This window comes from Myxocyprinus asiaticus, chromosome 26 (assembly GCF_019703515.2).
Source record: "Myxocyprinus asiaticus isolate MX2 ecotype Aquarium Trade chromosome 26, UBuf_Myxa_2, whole genome shotgun sequence".
NCBI lineage: Eukaryota > Metazoa > Chordata > Actinopteri > Cypriniformes > Catostomidae > Myxocyprinus > Myxocyprinus asiaticus.
In genome coordinates this window covers 16,472,265-16,490,478 of record NC_059369.1, presented here as the reverse complement: position 1 = coordinate 16,490,478, position 18,214 = coordinate 16,472,265, and the positions used below count along the sequence as shown (strand labels likewise).

Sequence of the window (18,214 nt, the reverse complement as noted above, 5' to 3'; positions counted from 1 at the left end):
ATCTATCTTATCTGCGCTGTGGACTGTTCATTTGATCTATTTCAGCTCATAGCCAAAACACATTAAGTGGAACTATGCCCTGAATTGATTTCATTTGGTAATATATTAATTGGAGTAAGGCATATTATCAAGTCAATTCAACAACATTGCACTAAATAATTATTTTTTTTTTTTTTCTGATAATTTGCTTGTTTTTGTCACAAATTGAACAGCATTATTTACCTCTAACGTACCAATCACTATTACAGATAGTACAGTATGAGAAGCCCACCAACACTACCACCACCACCACCTACCCAAATCCCACTGACAGATTGTGTATATTAGAAAGAAAAAGAAAAAAAAAGAAAAATCTGGATTTTGTGGCTATTTTGTTTAAAATGTGTTTGCAGGAGCCAGTCTGTGGGGCCCACTGAAGGAGCTCTGGGAAGCTGTGGAGGGAGCGATATGGAGACGTCAGCCAGAGAGTGTTCATCTGTTAGATCTGCAGTTGAAAAAACACAAGCCCTACTTCCTTTCCCTTTTCAAAAATCCAGTAGGTTATCCATTCTATAGGTTCAAAACACGAAACATCAGTTGTGCATGCCGACATGAGCTTAAATAGGAAATAAACTTTGGAAAATGTGGTTGAAACATGCTTTTGTTACACAAAAAGTTATGCATGACTTCTTTTATAATACAGTAATTTATAATTTTGCAAAACAGCCAAAGAGTGTGGAACAGAGGGAGAAGGTTCGGAAAGCCAGCACAGAAGGCATTGCTATACAGGGTCAGCAGGGAGCTCGACTTCTTCCCGCACAACTCATCGCCGAATCCTTCATCCTTAGTGACCTTTTTGACCTGGGAGAACTAGCTGCCCTAGAACTGCTGCTGGCAGGTACACACACATTCTGAACATCAACATTAAGTTCTGTTGATAGGAGCTGTACATTGTCAAGTTATTTAAGTTGTTTTGTACTAATGTACTCTTTATGTCTGTCTTAAGGAGAGCACCAGCAGCCTCATTTCCCTGGGCTGACTCGAGGTCTGGTAGCTGTGCTTCTCTACTGGGACGGCAAGCGTTGTGTGGCCAACTCCCTTCGTTCGCTCATTCAGTCTAGACATGGGAAGACTTTCACCCTTGACTTGAGGTTTGAGGAAGCTCTTCCTTCAGGAAACCACCATAGATTACCTCAACAAGATCTAGTCCTCCCTCCCATGCTTGGTTTTTACCCATTTAAGATATATTTTATCCCAGTACTTTAATTGCAGGGGCAACCCTCTGCAGCTCTCAAGATAATGGGATTTTGAGCCCACAACCTTTGTTGCAGACCCCATGAAATCGATATTGTAGTTTTGTGGCTCTAAGTTCATGTGTGTATCTTTGAGGCCATCATTAAGTGAGTGTACTCGTAAAAGTTGACAAAATTAACTTTTAGCTGATATAATTATTTAAAATGTTCAGTCTTTGGAAAATGGACCAAAAATGTTAATTTTCTTTTATGTAGGACCATAATAGACATTTTTCTCATTCATGTTTTTATCCTAGGTTTGTTTGTTTTTATTTTGAGTTTTAATTTATTTTTGTTTCATTAACATTTTTTCTGTTCTTGTGTTCTTTCCCCCTGCAGTCCTGAATTGGTCAATCTGACCACCCGGTTCACAGATGAACTGATGGCTCAGGGATTGACGAAGCAAATCCTGAACTTGATCTCAGATATCAGCCTGACTTGTGAGTTTGAGCGACTTCAGAAGGAGCGAGGTCTTGGCAATGAGAAGCACAGGAAAGAGGTGATACCAGCATTACAGCTAGGCTTCCTTGCAGGTTGATAATAGGGCAAAGTATGCAAAATGTTAATTTTCAAATTTTTTCATGTTACAGGTATCTGACCTCATCAAAGAGTGCAGACAGTCATTAGCAGAATGTTTGTTTGCATGGACATGCCAGTCACCTCTAAGCAAAGATGACACCCTGGCACTCATTGGTTACTTGGAGACAGTGACAGCTGAAGCTGATGGCTCATTGGATAGCGTCAACCTTGCTTTAGTCATGGCATTGCTTTATTGCCTGGATGTTAGTTTTCTGGAGCAAGGAACAGAGGATAAAGAAGGTATTAATGCATTATTACAACTCTTTGATATCTATGACCCCGTTTAAGATGCATCTCGGGTGATCCAATCACATGTGGGCAGGCAAGACTGTCGCTTAATTGCGTCTCCTGTAACCACTTGTGATCAGATTTGGAGGGGAGGGAATCTGTTTCATGACGACATGCATCAGTCATTCTGTGAGTGTGTTCCTGCATGATAATAAACAGCAAAAAATTCAAAAAAGACAAAGAAAGCACAAATGAAACCAGCGTTCTGTTTATCCCACATGCAGTTGAGATGTAATCTAAGAACAAATGCAACATTTCGAGCAGAGTTTTTAGTTGTTTTAGTGGATTACCTGTATCAAAGGAGCTTCAGATGTTTGCTTTTTCATCTGTGTCCCTGCATGTTGATTTCATGCACACTAAAGAAGATCCATTAAGTTCTCGTGCTTGTGTTGTATCCGCTTTTAAAATTTTTCCAATCGGACGGTTATTTCCTTTTAAAGCCACTCGTAACCGTCAAAGTTTAATCTCTTATTTTAGCATGGCGGTTGATTGACATGTGAGGGGTGGTGCTTCACTGCACCTGTGGAACGGTCTTTAAGACACTAACAGCTTTACAGACAGTAGGCAATTAAAGTCACAGTTATAAAAACTTAGGACACTAAAGAGACCTTTCTACTGACTCTGAAAAACACCAAAAGAAAAATGCCCAGGGTCCCTGCTCATCTGCGTGAACGTGCCTTAGGCATGCTGCATGGAGGCATGAGGACTGCAGATGTGGCCAGGGCAATAAATTGTGATGTCCGTGCTGTGAGACGCCTAAGACAGTGCTTCAGAGAGACAGGAAGGACAGCTGATCGTCCTCGCAGTGGCAGATCACGTGACAACACCTGCACAGGATCGGTACATACGAATATCACACTTGCAGGACAGGTACAGGATGGCAACAACAACTGCCCGAGTTACACCAGGAACACACAATCCCTCCATCAGTGCTCAGACTGTCCGCAATAGGCTGAGAGAGACTGGACTGAGGGCTTGTAGGCCTGTTGTAAGGCAGGTCCTTACCAGATATGCCCGGCAACAACGTCGCCTATGGGCACAAACCGACCTTCTCTGGACCAGACTGGCAAAGTCGTGGTTTTGTCTCACCAGGGGTGATGGTCAGACTTGTGTGTATCGTCGAAGGAATGAGCGTTACACCGAGGCCTGTACTCTGGAGCGGGATCGATTTGGAGGTGGACCCTGGTCTGGGGTGGTGTGTCACAGCATCATCGGACTGAGCTTGGTGTCATTGCAGGCAATCTCAACGCTGTGCATTAGAGGGAAGACATCATCCTCCCTCATGTGGTACCCTTCCTGCAGGCTCATCCAGACATGACTTTCCAGCGTGACAATGCCACCAGCCATACTGCGCATTCTGTGCCTGATTTCCTGCAAGACAGGGATGTCAGTGTTCTGCCATGGCCAGAGAAGAGCCCAGATCTCAATCCAATTGAGCACGTCTGGGACCTGTTGGATCGGTGGGTGAGGGCTAGGGCCATTCCCCCCCAGAAATGTCCATGAACTTGCAAGTGCCTTGGTGGAAGAGTGGGGTAACATCTCACAGCAAGAACTGGCAAATCTGGTGCAGTCCATGAGGAGGAGATGCACTGCAGTACTTAATGCAGCTGGTAGCCACACCAGATACTGACTGTTACTTTTGATTTTGACCCCCCCTTTGTTCAGGGACACATTATTCCATTTCTGTTAGTCACATGTCTGTGAAACTTGTTCAGTTTATGTCTTAGTTGTTGAATCTTTTTATGTTCATACAAATATTTACACATGTTAAGTTTGCTGAAAATAAAAGCAGTTGAAAGTGAGAGGATGTTTCTTTTTTTGCTGAGTTTATAATAGTATAACTGAATATTTGCTTAGTTATTGGATGTTTTAAAATTGTATAAGTTTAAAGGAATAGTTCACCCTAAAATAAACAAAATATCTGTTATTATTTACTCACCCGCATACATTATTAATTGACCATTTTTGTGTGTGCTTTAGACTTGCTCCAGGCTTTGCCTTTACTGACGGAGAAGCAGTATGTGTCAGCAGTGCACAGTCGGCTGGTGGAGGGTCAGGGTTGGAAGCTACCGGGACTGCAGGCAGTGGTGCAGCTGGCTTGGGCTCTGTCTCTGAGGGCGCTTTCGCAACTCCCACAGGGCGCTGGTACCTACACACCTTCCATGGATGTGGAAGTATTTGGAAGAAATGTCATTACATTAGATATCAAAATATCATAGCAAGTTGAATTTATTTTAAAGAACACTTCAAGTAAAACATTTGACAAAAATAAGTTTGTCTAAATTATTAAATAAGTTATATTCTGTTCAAAATGAAGATAAAAATTATTTGGACACTTTCTGTTGTCAGACATTAATGGAACATGTTCTTCATTAATGAGGGGAACTAACTTCACAGTTTTCATTCTCCTTTTTTTTTTTTTTTTTTTTTTGTTACTGTTCAGCTCTAGTGGAGTACACAGAGGCAGATGAAGCTCTGGCTGACCAGGCTCTGTTGGGAGGAGTCTTTCTCTTCCTCACAGAGGGCATCCTAGGTAGTGATGGCTTCAGCCAAGAGGAATTCTACACTCGCCGACTGCATTCTCTCATTACTGATTTCCTTACTCTCATGCCCATGAAGGCAAGCGGATGTCGATTATGCGGAGAATCATGAATTTATTCACATAGTCAGTCCTAATTTTCAAGTATGACCATACACGTTGTGTGTTAATGAAGACTTTGAATAAAGAGTGTTCTTTGCAGGTAAAGCAGTTGCGTAACCGTGCCGACGAAGATGCTCGACTGGTCCACATGGCTCTGCAGATGGGCAGCGAGCCGCCATCTTCTCTGCACAAAGACCTGGATCACCTCATGATCCTTGTGAGTCTTGCTTTACATTTAGCACTTACTACGGACACATACACTGATGAATTCTTTATAAAAATTATAAAATTTACAGCCATGAAATTACTTATTTTCACCATTGCTTCCATTGTGGAATTACAGTGCAGAAATATATTTTATGCACCATATTTATTAGTAATATAGCACAAAACGGGACTTAAAAAAAATTCTGAATGCTGCAGAATTCAGTGTTGACACTTTCTTTTATGTGTGTGTTTATGTGTCTGGTTCTAGATTGGAGAGTTTTACAGTAAAGATCCATTTGGACTAGAGATGGCCCTGGAGTTCTGGTGCCCTTCTGAGTCTCTTCAGCACACCTCACTCACAGGATCTTTTCTTGGAGTAACTCTACAGCGACCCCCTCACAAACAGGTGTCAGAGAAAACCTACTAGCAACAGTGCTGTGCTTTGACAATTATAGACCATATATGTATAGGGGTGGCATAGGTAAAGATTCAGGTTGGTTAACGAAAGGTTGCAGATTTGAACCCAGAAGGTGTGATCCAACTATCATAAATTCTTTGGAAAAATTGACGGCCTACATTTATGAATATATGTTTGTTTGTGTGTTTGTTACATAAGGTGGTTCTCTCGAAGTTTGTGCGTCAGATGGGTGATCTGCTCCCTGCTACTCTGTACATCCCTTATTTACACATGCTGAGAGGACTTGCTAATGGTCCTCAGTGCTCACACTACTGCTTCAGTCTTCTCAAAACCAACGGAGCTCCACACGGTAACCACACCTTTAGAGCATACAAGAAAATACTAATATATGAGTTCTGTGTGAACAGCTCCTAAAAGTTTGTTTCTTTGGGCTGTTTCAGGAGAGAACCGTCAGGGTGGAGTGTCGGGCAGTCTTGTGTCTTGGGAGCACTTTTTCCACTCTCTCATGCTCTACCATGAGAACCTGAGGCGGGACGTGCCCAGTGTCGACAGTATGCAGTACCGCCACCTTCCCATCAGAGGCATCACTCAGAGAGAGCTGGAGGGCCTCACTGCATTCCTGCAACTGGTCACCACTATCATCACATGGGTATTACATATACATACAGTTATTGATTACAGAATGCTATGACTACAATTGTTTTCAAAACTACAGCACAGGCTGCTACAGTTAACACATTAATGACATGTAGGAATGGTTCAAAATATCGACTTTCCAATTTATTCAATTAAATAAATCTGAAATGGGTTGTTAATATCCAACATAACTGTTTTAATCTACAGTGCATTCAGAAAGTATTCAAAATGCTTTAAATTGTAATTTTTCTCACATCAATCTACAATCCTTGCACCATAATGACAAAGCAAAAACCTGATTTTTGATAATTTTGCAAATTAATTAAAAAGAAAAAAACTGAAATATCACATAAGTATTCAGACCCTTTGCTATGACACTTGAAATTTAGCTCAGGTGCATCCCATTTCTGGGAGATGGCTCATCTTTGAGATGTTTCTACACTTTGATTGGCGTCCACCTGTGACAAATTCAATTGTTTGGACATTATTTGGAAAGGCACGCACCTGTCTATATAAGGTCTCACAGCTGAAAATGCATATCAGAGCAAAAACCAAGCCATGAGGTTAAAGGATCTGCCTGCAGAGCTCAGAGAGAGGATTGTGTCGAGCCACAGATCTGGGGAAGGCTACAAAAAATGTGGCTGCATTGAAGGTTCCCAAGAGCACAGTGGTCTCCATAATTCTTAAATGAAAGAAGTTTGGAACAACCAGGACTGTTCCTAGAGCTGGCCGCCTGGCCAAATTAAGCAATCGGGAGAGAAGGGCCTTGGTAAGAGAGGTGGCCAAGAACCCGATGGTCACTGGTTGAGCTCCAGAGATCATGTGTGGAGATGGGAGAAACTTGCAGAAGGACAACCATCATTGCAACACTTTACTGATCTGGGCTTTATGGCAGAGTGGCCAGACGGAAGCCTCTCCTCAGTGCAAGACACATGAAAGCCTGCTTGGAATTTGCAAAAAAGCACATAAAGGACTCTCAGACTGTGAGAAACAAGATTTTCTGGTCTGATGAAGCGAAGATTGAACAGTTTGGCCTCAATTCCAAGCATCATGTCTTGAGGAAACCTGGCACAGCTCATCACCTGCGCAATACCATCCAAATGGTGAAGCATGCTGTTGGTAGTATCATGCTCTGAAGCTTAACATTGTCTTTGTGTTTGATTTTGAGTTGCCACAGTATGCAATAGACTGGCATGTCTTAAGGTCAATATTAGGTCAAAAATGGCAAAAAAAAAAAAAAAAAAAAAAGAAACCGCTTTCTCTAGAAACTTGTCAGTCAATCATTGTTTTGAGGAATGAGGGCTATATAATGCTTAAAATTGCAAAAAAACTGAAGATTTCATCAAAGGTGTACACTACAGTCTTCAAGGACAAAGGACAACTGGCTCTAACAAGGACAGAAAGAGATGTGGAAGGCCAGATGTACAACTAAACAAGAGGATAAGTACATCAGAGTCTCTAGTTTGAGAAATAGACGCCTCACATGTCCTCAGCTGACAGCTTCATTGAATTCTACCCACTCAACACCAGTTTCATGTACAACAGTAAAGAGAAGACTCAGGGGTGCAGTCCTTATGGGAAGAATTGCAAAGAAAAAGCCACTTTTGAAACAGAAAAACAAAAAGAAAAGGTTAGAGTGGGCAAAGAAACACAGACATTGGACAACAGATAATTGGAGAGAGTGTTACGGATCTTAACCCCATTGATCTTTTGTGGGATCAGCTAGACTGTTAGGTTTGTGAGAAGTGCCCGACAAGACAGCCACATCTATGGCAAGTGCTACAGGAAGTGTGGGGTGAAATGTCACCTGAGTATCTGGACAAACTGACAGCTAGAATGTCAAGGATCTGCAAAGCTGTCATTGCTGCACGTGGAGGATTTTTTGATGAGAACTCTTTGAAGTAGTTTAAGAAGTTCTGAACATTTTTTCAAATTGTAATAGTAATTTTTCACGTTATTAATGTCCTGACTATACATTGTGATCAGTTGAATGCCACTTTGGTGAATAAAAGTTCCAATTTCTTTCCATAAGATCAAAATCTGTATATTATTCCAAACTTTTGGCCGCCAGTGTATGTCAATATGATATTTCGTTTTTTTCTTTTGAATACATTTGCAAAGTTATCAAAAATCTGGTTTTTGCTTTGTCATTATGGGGTATGGAATGTAGATTGATGTGGAAAAAACTTAAAGCATTTTAGCATAAGGCTGCAACATAACAAAATGTGAAAAAATGAAGGGGTCTGAATGCACTGTATGCCTTTTTTGGTTGATGTGTGAAGATTTTTGCGATCAAAATGAAATGAAAAATCTGTGCCAAAATCCAGCCCTAGTCACATAATTTAGTTATCATTTAGATATTATTACTCTAGCTGCAGTTTTTAAACTATTCAAGGTTTATGAGGGTTCACTCTTGTTCTTATGCTTTTCAGAATGAGAATGCACGCCTGGCTCTTTGTGAGCACCCTCAGTGGACACCTGTGGTGGTGATGTTGGGTTTACTGCAGTGTAGTGTTCAACCTGTACTGAAAGCTCAGATCCTGCATGCTCTTGCTGCCTTCAGCAAATCACCCGAGATTGCTGCCTCCCTTTGGCAGTCTCTGGAGTACACTCAGGTACTAAAAAACCCCAGTCTTGGGGCTTTTCCATTGCACGGTACAGCTCAACTCGACTCTGCTCGCTTTTTGGGGGTTTTCCACTGTGGATAGTACCTGGTACTTTTTTTAGTTCCACCTCGGTCGAGGTTCCAAGCGAGCCGAGCCGATACTAAATGTGACGTCAAAACCCTGCAGATCACTGATCGGTCAGAGAGAATCGTCACTACCAGCGTCACTGGATTTGCGACACGGGACATCAACCCGCTAGTTTTAAAGTTAGCAACATTGACAGCAATATAATTTGTTCACGTGACTTTCGAATTGTAAAAAGAAATATCTGTGCACAAAACCACGCCGTGGTCAATAAACGTGGTGCAGACGTTCCTCTCGTTAGCGACGAATGAAACGACGCGAAACGAAAAAGTCTTTCAGGAAGTGTCTCAGCTGTTGGCTGCACACGGCTACCACCGGAACTTTCAACATTGTAGGGAAAAGTAAAAAAAACTTACAAGTGACTACAGAACCTTCAAGGACCACAACGGCTGGAGTGGTTCAAACAGAAGAAAATGGAAGTGGTTCGACCAAATGGATGCCATCTATGGCAATAGACTGGCGAGCAATGGGAGGGAGAGTGCCCTGGACTCGGTGTTGTTGGAGTCCACGATGGAGGATGTTACGTTAACTCTATATTCTGCTTGAAAGTTTCACTTTATTTAGTTGACCAGCTTCTGGAAAGCTTGCTTCTAAAACAACCAGGCCAATTTAACTGTTACACTTGTGTAAAATCACCATGCAACAACTGCTTTATGCAGCACAATGAGCTAGTAGCTAACAGCTAGCGGTCGTGTTATTGTTTATGATCAGTAATGTTTGTGTCATGTTTAAGATGATGTCACGGCAGTAGAGGTGGCACAACTGTGTCGATCAGCCTATAATCCCACCCACGTTGAGGCTGCACTAAACTGCAGTGGAAAAGCAAGCTCAGAAATGTAAAGCGAGCAGAGCCGAGTCGAGACCAACCGTAACGTGCAGTGGAAAAGTGCCAAAAATAACCTATGGTGGAAGGAAGAATTGAATTGACCACATTTACCTGTTTAGTAGGAGTCAGATACTTTGAAACTGAGATGGGCGAACTGTTTTGGGAATAGATTTCTGTAGTTTTTTTTTTTAGGGCGGTAACTATTGATTAGTTTGGTTATCGAGTAATCTAACAAATTTTCTTACAAAGAGATTGGCTTCTCCAGGCGTGCCCAACTTTTTAAATGCAAGATCTACATTTTTCTTTAACTAGTTCAACATGATCTACACATTTTAGTTTAGAACTCAAATATGTAAAAACAGGCCATGGAAATAAAATATTTTATCTATTCAGAAACAATGTCTACCCACCAATTATGTGGTTAAACTATTTTATAGAGATATAAAAGTCATTTTATTTGTTTGTTGTTGTTTTTTTCTATCACTTGCATGCAAAACAGAATACAATATTCACAGTATTTGCGTGACATTTTTTTCACTCTTGCGTTAAGGTGCAGCCGTTGCGGGCATTGTTGCGCCTGTGCTACATGCAGATCGCAAAAGCTTGTCCCTTGGCACGCATCATGTAAAATGCCCTTAAGCATCTGGCAGCTATGCTATGACTTTAACAGCAGACTCACGTTGAGCTTTGACAGAATACAGACAGACCTGTTTTTTTTTTCAGTAAATAAAGTTCTTTGGATTCCCACATTGAGGTTTACCTGTAATAATGGCCATGAACTATAAAATATTAATCGGAAGTGGGGGCATTGTGATCAATTTTTTAAACAGTCATCACAATAATCTAGAATCACAATAAAATAGCTCCGTCAGTGACATCACTTTACAGCTCAGTGAAATTGTGTTGCATAATGAAACTCATTTGAAAATCAACGGAGACAAGTTGAAGCGGAAAAAAAAAACCACCGACCAAGTTGTCCAGCACACGGGAGCACTTTATAAACACTTCAAAGATCATATTAAGCATAGAGTTTAATGTGGAGTGGTTGATGCATCAGATGCGTTGACGGAGTGATTGTGCCGTTTGATGCGCTTGAGAGTTGTTCCTCTCCAGCACATGACTTACATTTCACTGCTATTTTCTGTTTTAGAATGAATACATGTTATGAATTCAAAATCAGGCGTGTATTTCCGCGTATTTTGCATGTTTTTCCCACATGCGAGTCTCCGTTAAACTTAACTGAGCAAGTGAGCGTGCATCCACATCAATCAAACCGTTCGCAATGGAGAAAGGGGGCGCAATCACTTTGATTAAACATCATACTGTGCTTTCAGTTTCAATGTAATCAATTGTGCTGCTTTCATTGATATCACATTGATGTCTCAGAGGTCAAAGTGTGTGGTTTAAAGTGTTTTAGATCATTTCTCATGTGAGTGCGTGTAATACATTGAGCACTGGGATTAGATTTTCAGCGCGAGAGTGACTCTGCACTGCCTTTATTAATGATTGTACTATATTAAACTGTATATAATGCTGAATATAATGTATAATAATGCTAACAGGCCAGATATTTCAAAGTCTTCCTGATAATGCCAAATGTAATGTCTGATTCCACCCGTAAATTTATACCATGGTAAACATTATTTTACTGGATAAATGTACACATATTTTTGAAAAGAATAGTTTAGAAAAATGTAGTCAGGGACAATACTATTTTAAAACCTTCAATATTAATTTTAAAATGCTTAAAATATATGTAATCACTGACAGTGTACAAGCATACACTACCAGTGAAACGTTTAGGGTCACTTACTCATTCTTTATTATTATTATTCACATTTTATAATAATAGTAAAGTCATCAAAACTATGGAATAACATAAATGGAACTATGGGAATTATGTTGTGACTAAAAAAATCCAAAATAAATCAAAACTGTGTTATATTTTAGCATCTTCAAAGTAGTCACCCTTTGCCTAGAATTTGCAGACATGTACTCTTGACATTTTCTTCACCCTTGGATGCTTTTTAAACAGTATTGAAGGAGTTCACATCTATGCTGGGCACTTATTGGCTGCTTTTCTTTATTATTTGGTCCAAGTCATCAATTTCACAAACATAATTTTTTATTTTTTTATTACATTTTAGTTTTATAATGAAATAAATTAATATGGTGGCACAATTATATTTTTGTCTATAAAACTAATTTCAAACATTTAAGCATACGCCTTCAGATCAAAAGATTTTTAAGATCTTGAGAAACATTTCAGTCAAGTGACCCCAAACCTCTGAATGGCAGTATATGTATCTAACATAATTATGGATTTTTCATCTGGGCAGAATTATTAATATTTCTATTCTGGTGTCACCATTGCCCTCTGCTGGACTGATTTTTTTTGTCCCACTCAATCCCTGATGGATCATTTTACTCTTTAAAGGTGCATTCAGTAATTTGGGGCTAATTTAAAAAGTTTTACACAGTAACAAATGAATTGTGTTTTTGTGAAGAGTGATCTGAATGGTGTACACTCACATGAGATGAAGACTGTACTCATAATAGTTTTCTATAAAAAGTGTTTTGATTATACATGGTGCGGGTCACCCCCTTCAATGTGTTTCATCAAGCTGAAATGACATGGTCCACTGTGTGTCACTAAACGTCGAAGAAGAAAATCCTCACGCTCATTGGCTGCCACCTGTGTAGATACACTTGGCTATGCTTAGAACAGTGTTGTTTGTTGATGCGAAGAGCAAAAAGAACACAATGGAACATATTTATTATCGTGCTTTCTAAGCAGAGATAACAGGAGATTCAGAAGCTGTACTGCCGAAGAAACGAAAAGGTCCGCAGCAAGAAGACAGAAAGACCGGCAAAGGCAAAAAACTAGAGTAAACATCGGTATGGCATTAACAAGGTGGAAAGATTTGATGACGGAGAAAAACATGAGTAGTGATGCCGATGTTGCTTCTTTTTTGTTGGACAAGTAAGACATTATTAATTGTTTAGACTACTCTCTAAATTAGTATCAGTGGACTTTACAGAAAACTCATACAAGTTTCCCTCGAACTTTTTAAATTTACGTGTGTAGTCAACGTATGTTAGTAATGGACAGTTTTCAGTGGTGTTTACAAACGCAACTGGAAAGCAACATGTAATTTTTATTTTCTTTATTACCACAGCTAGAGTAAGGGGGGCCCATCTACCTCCACCTCTATAAAACGGCATACGTCTTCATTCGTTTAGTATCTTGGCACAGCGATTGTTGTGGATTTTGAGTAAACCATGATGTTGGTTTGCTTGGAAACAAAACGAGTTCTTCAAATACAATATTCATGGACATGCTAAATTTGATCATCAAAAACCATTCTAATCTTTCCTTTATCATAACATTCTGTATCGCTAGATAATTGGGGTTTATTTTACGCTAAGCAGTTCTCTAATAAATGTAATAACTGTCTTTAGAAATAACATGAAGCATAGACATTCTTCAAAGATTATTGATATGAGGGATAATAATAATCTGTCCTTAACTGTAGAAGTATTTTCGATTGAATTCTGATGTTTGTTTTTAGGCAAAGCAATTATATTATAGGAGTAATAAATAACTTTAGAAATTACCTCAAACTCCAACATTTTCCAGATGCAAATGATATTCCAAAGCTGGTGGGAGCAGCAGAGATGAGCATGCTGATTCACATTGATAAATGGCAGTATAGCATCTAACACTACTGTCGTATCGGTACTTAAAGTACACGAAGAAAAGCAATGCTAACGCTAACTAGAGAACTACTGAATGCCCCTTTAAAGAACAGTCCTTTTGTTCTACAAAGTTTTACAAGTAATGAAAGGAACTGTTTTGCATATGTACTGAAATTAATAATAATTATAAATTCAAACGTAACTTTTCATGATTCAGGCTTTGTTGAAAGTTTTGTGAGAGTATAGAATCATGAATTTAGTAATGTAAATCGAACCAAATCCTTACGGCCTTTATCATTTCTGTTTTTTTTTTAATTATATTTTAATCAAATACAGGAAATAAAATGTATTTATTTTTAATCCGATTAATCGAAGAAATAATTGAAGATTAATCGATTATCAAAATAATCGTTAGTTGCAGTCCTGGATAAATCGAATTCCGATATATCACCAACCAAAAAAATGACTAACCATATTGAGGCAAAACTCCAAATTTAGAAATTTGAAACATTGTTTTCTGTCCATGTGATCATAAATGAAATGACCCGTCAAACATCATAATCTCTCTATCGCTTGATTTTACCCCTACTGCGCTTTTTTCTACACCGTTTACAGGGTTTGCACAAGGTTCTTGAAGTGCTTGAATTTAGTTTTTAGAAATTTAAGTACTGGAATACCTGGAAAATCGCCTTGTTTTGTTGGCAAGTGCTTGAAATTAAAACAACATTTCTTCCATGTAATATGTGTCCAAAGATGAAATCCCGCACTCCACTTTTGAATACTGTGTCTTCTAATATCCTTTCTGTTCTCTACAGTCAGATATAAAAGTAAAAAGAGATAATATTTTAATCACACAACGAACAGATGCGATTAATAAAAACAAAACAGAGAGACTTCTCTCTCATTAATAAACAGGAACACTGAGATGCACGTTGAACTATTAAAATGACAGTACTATTTTAGAGCTGGTTTTACAAATGAATGTAAACTCAATGTTATTACTTGTAAATTGTACACATTATTTCAAAAAGTAACAGCTCAAAGCATTATTATATACAGTATATAACATTTTTGAAATAATATTAATTGATAGAATGTAGAGTTAAAATGTAAATATAATAATGATGACAAACAAATTATTTAACACTTTCACATACTTTTTTGGGACAGGTTCTGTTTGCTTGTTCTGCACCTGATCAGCCTGAATGTAGTCCACTATTTTTGAAGTCTTATTTGTTTGTGATATTTTCTTTTAGAGAAATGCATATTAGAAACTCTTATTTAAACTTTTGAGCATTTATATTGTGTATTAAAGAACTTTATTTTCAAGAGAAATTATAATGTGCATTTTGCTCAAACATTTTTCAAAATATAAACACAATTTTCTGTCATACTTTGTCCTTTAATTGTCATGTCAAATCAAGATTATATCGATTGGTGAGCCTCATGTTGTATATTGAACCGAATCATGAGATAACCATATCGTCCCATCCCTAGTGTTGTTTTTGATTGTTATGTTGTGTTATCATTTTCAGATCCTGCAGACAGTGAAAGCTCCTGGCCAGAGACAGGTAGTAGGTATTGAGGTGAGCTGTCACTTGTCTTATTATACAGTAAACAGTGTGTATATATACATATGTGTGTTTTTACTGTGGCATACATTTTTTGTTTTTCTCCTGTAGGTGGAGCTGAACGAGATTGAATCCAGTTGTGAGGAGTATCCCCTGACAAGAGCTTTCTGTCATCTGATCAGTACTCTGGTAGAGAGTGCTCTTCCTGTGAATCTTGGAGCGGGACTGCGTGCACCAGGATTTCAGCCTTACCTTGACTTCCTGCGTGACTCTGTGTTCCTGGCCTTCCCCACACGGGCCTACCGGCGCCCAGCAGAAAAGGTTTGATGCTTTCAAAATTTTATTTTTTTTCTATCCTTTTCTATATATATATTTTTTTTCCATCTAGTTTCTTCTAATTGGGGGTGTAGGATAGGCATTTTTACATATGGACAAACGTATTGATTACCTGTTTTAGTAACGGTTTATTGGAGGTAATGCTCCTATAAATGCACCTTCTGTTCAATTTCATAGCGCTCTATCTAGCTGTTTTTAATGCTGAAACACATCCTTTGTGAATGGCCCCTAATACATCTTTAATGACTTCCAATCTAGTTTGTCCTGTTTCACTCCCTCCTTCTCTCTGTATAGTGGGAGGTAGCAGAGGCAGTGCTGGAGGTGTTTCATAAACTTCTAAAAGAATATGAGCCGCAGCCATCAGACTTTCTGCAGGAGATGGTGGAGCTGCAGGGAGATCAGGTGCTGGCCCATAAGCCTCCAGGGCACAGCCTGATGTTCCACCTGCTGAATGACTCACCCACCCTTTCTCTCTGTCTCAATCTGCTGGAGGAGGGCGCCCACCAGCTAGACACCTACGCCTCCTTTCCTGGTTAGATTGAGAGCTGCTTTTCGGCGGAACCTTTTTATATCATATTACAGCTGCAAAATAGTCGGCAGTGCTTTTAATTTAAAGTTATTTTTTATTATTTTTTTTTCACCCAATTTGGAATGCCCAATTCCCAATGCGCTTTTAAGTCCTCGTGGTCGTGTAGTGATTCTCCTCAATCTGGGTGGCGGAGGACGAATCCCAGCTGCCTCCGCGTCTGAGACCGCCAACCCGCACATCTTATCACGTGGCTTGTTGAGCGCGTTGCCACGGAGACATATGCGTGTGGAGGCTTCACGCCATCCACCATGGCATCCACGCTCAATTCACCACGCGCCCCACCGAGAACGAACCACTTAGCAACCACGAGGAGGTTACCCCTAACCTCCCTAGCAACCGGGCCAATTTGGTTGCTTAGGAGACCTGGCTGGAGTCACTCAGCACGCCCTGGGATTCGAACTAGCGAACTCCAGGGGTGGTGGCCAGCGTCTTTTACCACTGAGTTACCCAGGCCCCCTAATCAACCTCAATTATTAATCTATTTACAGAGATTATATATACTTAAATATTATTATGTCAAACATTTTTGGATATTTAAATACTTTGTCCAATGCCAGTTTAATGTGCTGATACTCGTGGTACTTTCAACTTTGCTCTATCTGATTGAGCGTCCCAAATAGCCTGACATAGCAATATTTCACCTTGCTGATATATTTTTCTTGTACTCTCAAATATGAATAGGAAAATGTTTGAATCAAAATATCATGACATTTTAATTTTTTTATATGATTTTTTTATTTTATCCCCTTTTCTCCCAATTTGGAATGGCCAGTTCCCACTACTTAGAAGCTCCTCGTGGTGGCACGGTTACTCACCTCAATCTGGGTGGCGGAGGACAAGTCTCAGTTGCCTCCCTTCTGAGACAGTTGTGTATGACACCGTGGAGACTCACAGCACGGGAGGCTCATGCTACTCTCTGCGATCCACGCACAACTTACCACGCGCCCCATTGAGAGCGAGAATCCTTAATCGTGACCACGAGGAGGTTACCCCATGTAAAGCAACCGGGCCAATTTGGTTGCTTAGGAGACCTGGTTAGAGTCACTCAGCACACCCTGGATTCGAACTTGTGACTCCAGGGGTGGTAGTCAGCGTCAGTACTCGCTGAGCTACCTAGGCCCCCTATCATGAGTTTAAATTTACTAACTATCTATTAAGCATTATATAATGTAATAATTTTGATGTTGTTAATGAAAGTTTTTATATATTGTTACCAATTTTCTACTGTATATTTTGGTAGTACTGTGCAATGGTGCTGACTAAATTTGTAAAATTTTAAGTAAACCTTTAGTGTTGTTATTGTTGTAGGTAAGAAGCAGTTGGAGTCTGCAGTGCTTCACTGTCTGTGTTTGCTGGAGCTGGCTCTGCAGAAAGAGGTGGCGTTTATGGACCTACTGAGAGAGAGTCAGACATCACTACTGGTCTCTCCTCTGGAGCAGCTCCTGCAGGGTGTCAGTGCCCAGAGCAGGAGGGCCGATCACATCAGCAACATCGCCAGGTCACCCCTCCCTCCATTCCCTTTTATATGCACATTAGTGGTTGACCTACAGTAGGACTGATTCAGCGAGACCCTGGCTCATCTTTGTCTTTTTGCCCTCACAGGTACCTCTACCACAGTAGCTCAAACCCTGAGGCTGCTTTCCAGAGTGCCAGTATCCTGCGCCGTATCGCACGCTACCCAAACATACAGGTCAGACTTGTCGGAGACTTTACACATGACCAGGTAAGAGACTCCAGAGCCAGGAACTCTTGACATTTGCCATTTAATGGATATTTAAACTAGTGGTCAACCAATATGGGTTTTTTAATGGCCGATATCCAGAGAGCAGGGAGGCCAATACAATGCCAATATTTCACACAATTTAATATAATAAATAACATAAACATAAAATTGCTAAAAAAAAAATGAATAAACTCCTATTTAGCACTATACTTACTCAATTTCACACAAAACTAAAAAATAATATTATATTTTAAATGGTAGAAAGCAGTTTTTTCAGATTTCTGTTTAGTCATCAAATTTTAGGAACTTTTGATCCTGAAGTTTTGATTCTGGCTGATAGAATACATGTTTCAGAGGAAGATAATAGATGAGCGCTCGACGGGAAGAAAACGCTGGATTTTCGTGAAGTTTGTGAATTACATCTGTTTAAATGAGATATTTGCAGATGGTGTATGATATTAGTTTTATTGATATTTGCCTTTTTATCATTAGACAAGACAGTTAAAACAGGAAACTGTTGAGGAGAGAGAGGGTGAATGAAACAGACGAGCACTTTAACATTATGAGCTCAAACGCGTCTGCCGCGGCTCTGATATGTGGATCATTTAAATGACACTGTGTTTCACACCGGTCTATTATTGTAGAAACACGATGGCACATAACAACAAAACGAACCGTGA

At 39.7% G+C, this 18,214-nt stretch overlaps 1 protein-coding gene and 1 long non-coding RNA gene across 3 annotated transcripts in view; one reads left to right on the top strand and one right to left on the bottom strand.

Annotated features, from left to right (window-relative positions):
• LOC127417294 (uncharacterized) overlaps window positions 1-18,214 on the bottom strand; it is a 511,839-nt gene that overhangs the window by 430,272 nt on the left and 63,353 nt on the right. The gene's annotated exons all lie outside the window — the stretch shown is intronic.
• The window catches only part of LOC127417277 (nuclear pore complex protein Nup205-like), a 45,628-nt gene that overhangs the window by 571 nt on the left and 26,843 nt on the right, over window positions 1-18,214 (top strand). For both annotated transcript variants that reach the window (XM_051657177.1, XM_051657176.1), the window contains exons 2-18: window positions 393-535; window positions 706-877; window positions 986-1,130; window positions 1,611-1,770; window positions 1,862-2,090; window positions 4,119-4,283; window positions 4,582-4,757; window positions 4,880-4,996; window positions 5,255-5,392; window positions 5,603-5,753; window positions 5,845-6,053; window positions 8,473-8,655; window positions 14,851-14,901; window positions 14,998-15,207; window positions 15,517-15,754; window positions 17,120-17,309; window positions 17,414-17,534. In XM_051657177.1, coding sequence (XP_051513137.1) covers window positions 393-535; window positions 706-877; window positions 986-1,130; window positions 1,611-1,770; window positions 1,862-2,090; window positions 4,119-4,283; window positions 4,582-4,757; window positions 4,880-4,996; window positions 5,255-5,392; window positions 5,603-5,753; window positions 5,845-6,053; window positions 8,473-8,655; window positions 14,851-14,901; window positions 14,998-15,207; window positions 15,517-15,754; window positions 17,120-17,309; window positions 17,414-17,534 — 2,798 coding nt within the window. The remainder of the gene's footprint in view (window positions 1-392; window positions 536-705; window positions 878-985; window positions 1,131-1,610; window positions 1,771-1,861; window positions 2,091-4,118; window positions 4,284-4,581; window positions 4,758-4,879; window positions 4,997-5,254; window positions 5,393-5,602; window positions 5,754-5,844; window positions 6,054-8,472; window positions 8,656-14,850; window positions 14,902-14,997; window positions 15,208-15,516; window positions 15,755-17,119; window positions 17,310-17,413; window positions 17,535-18,214) is intronic.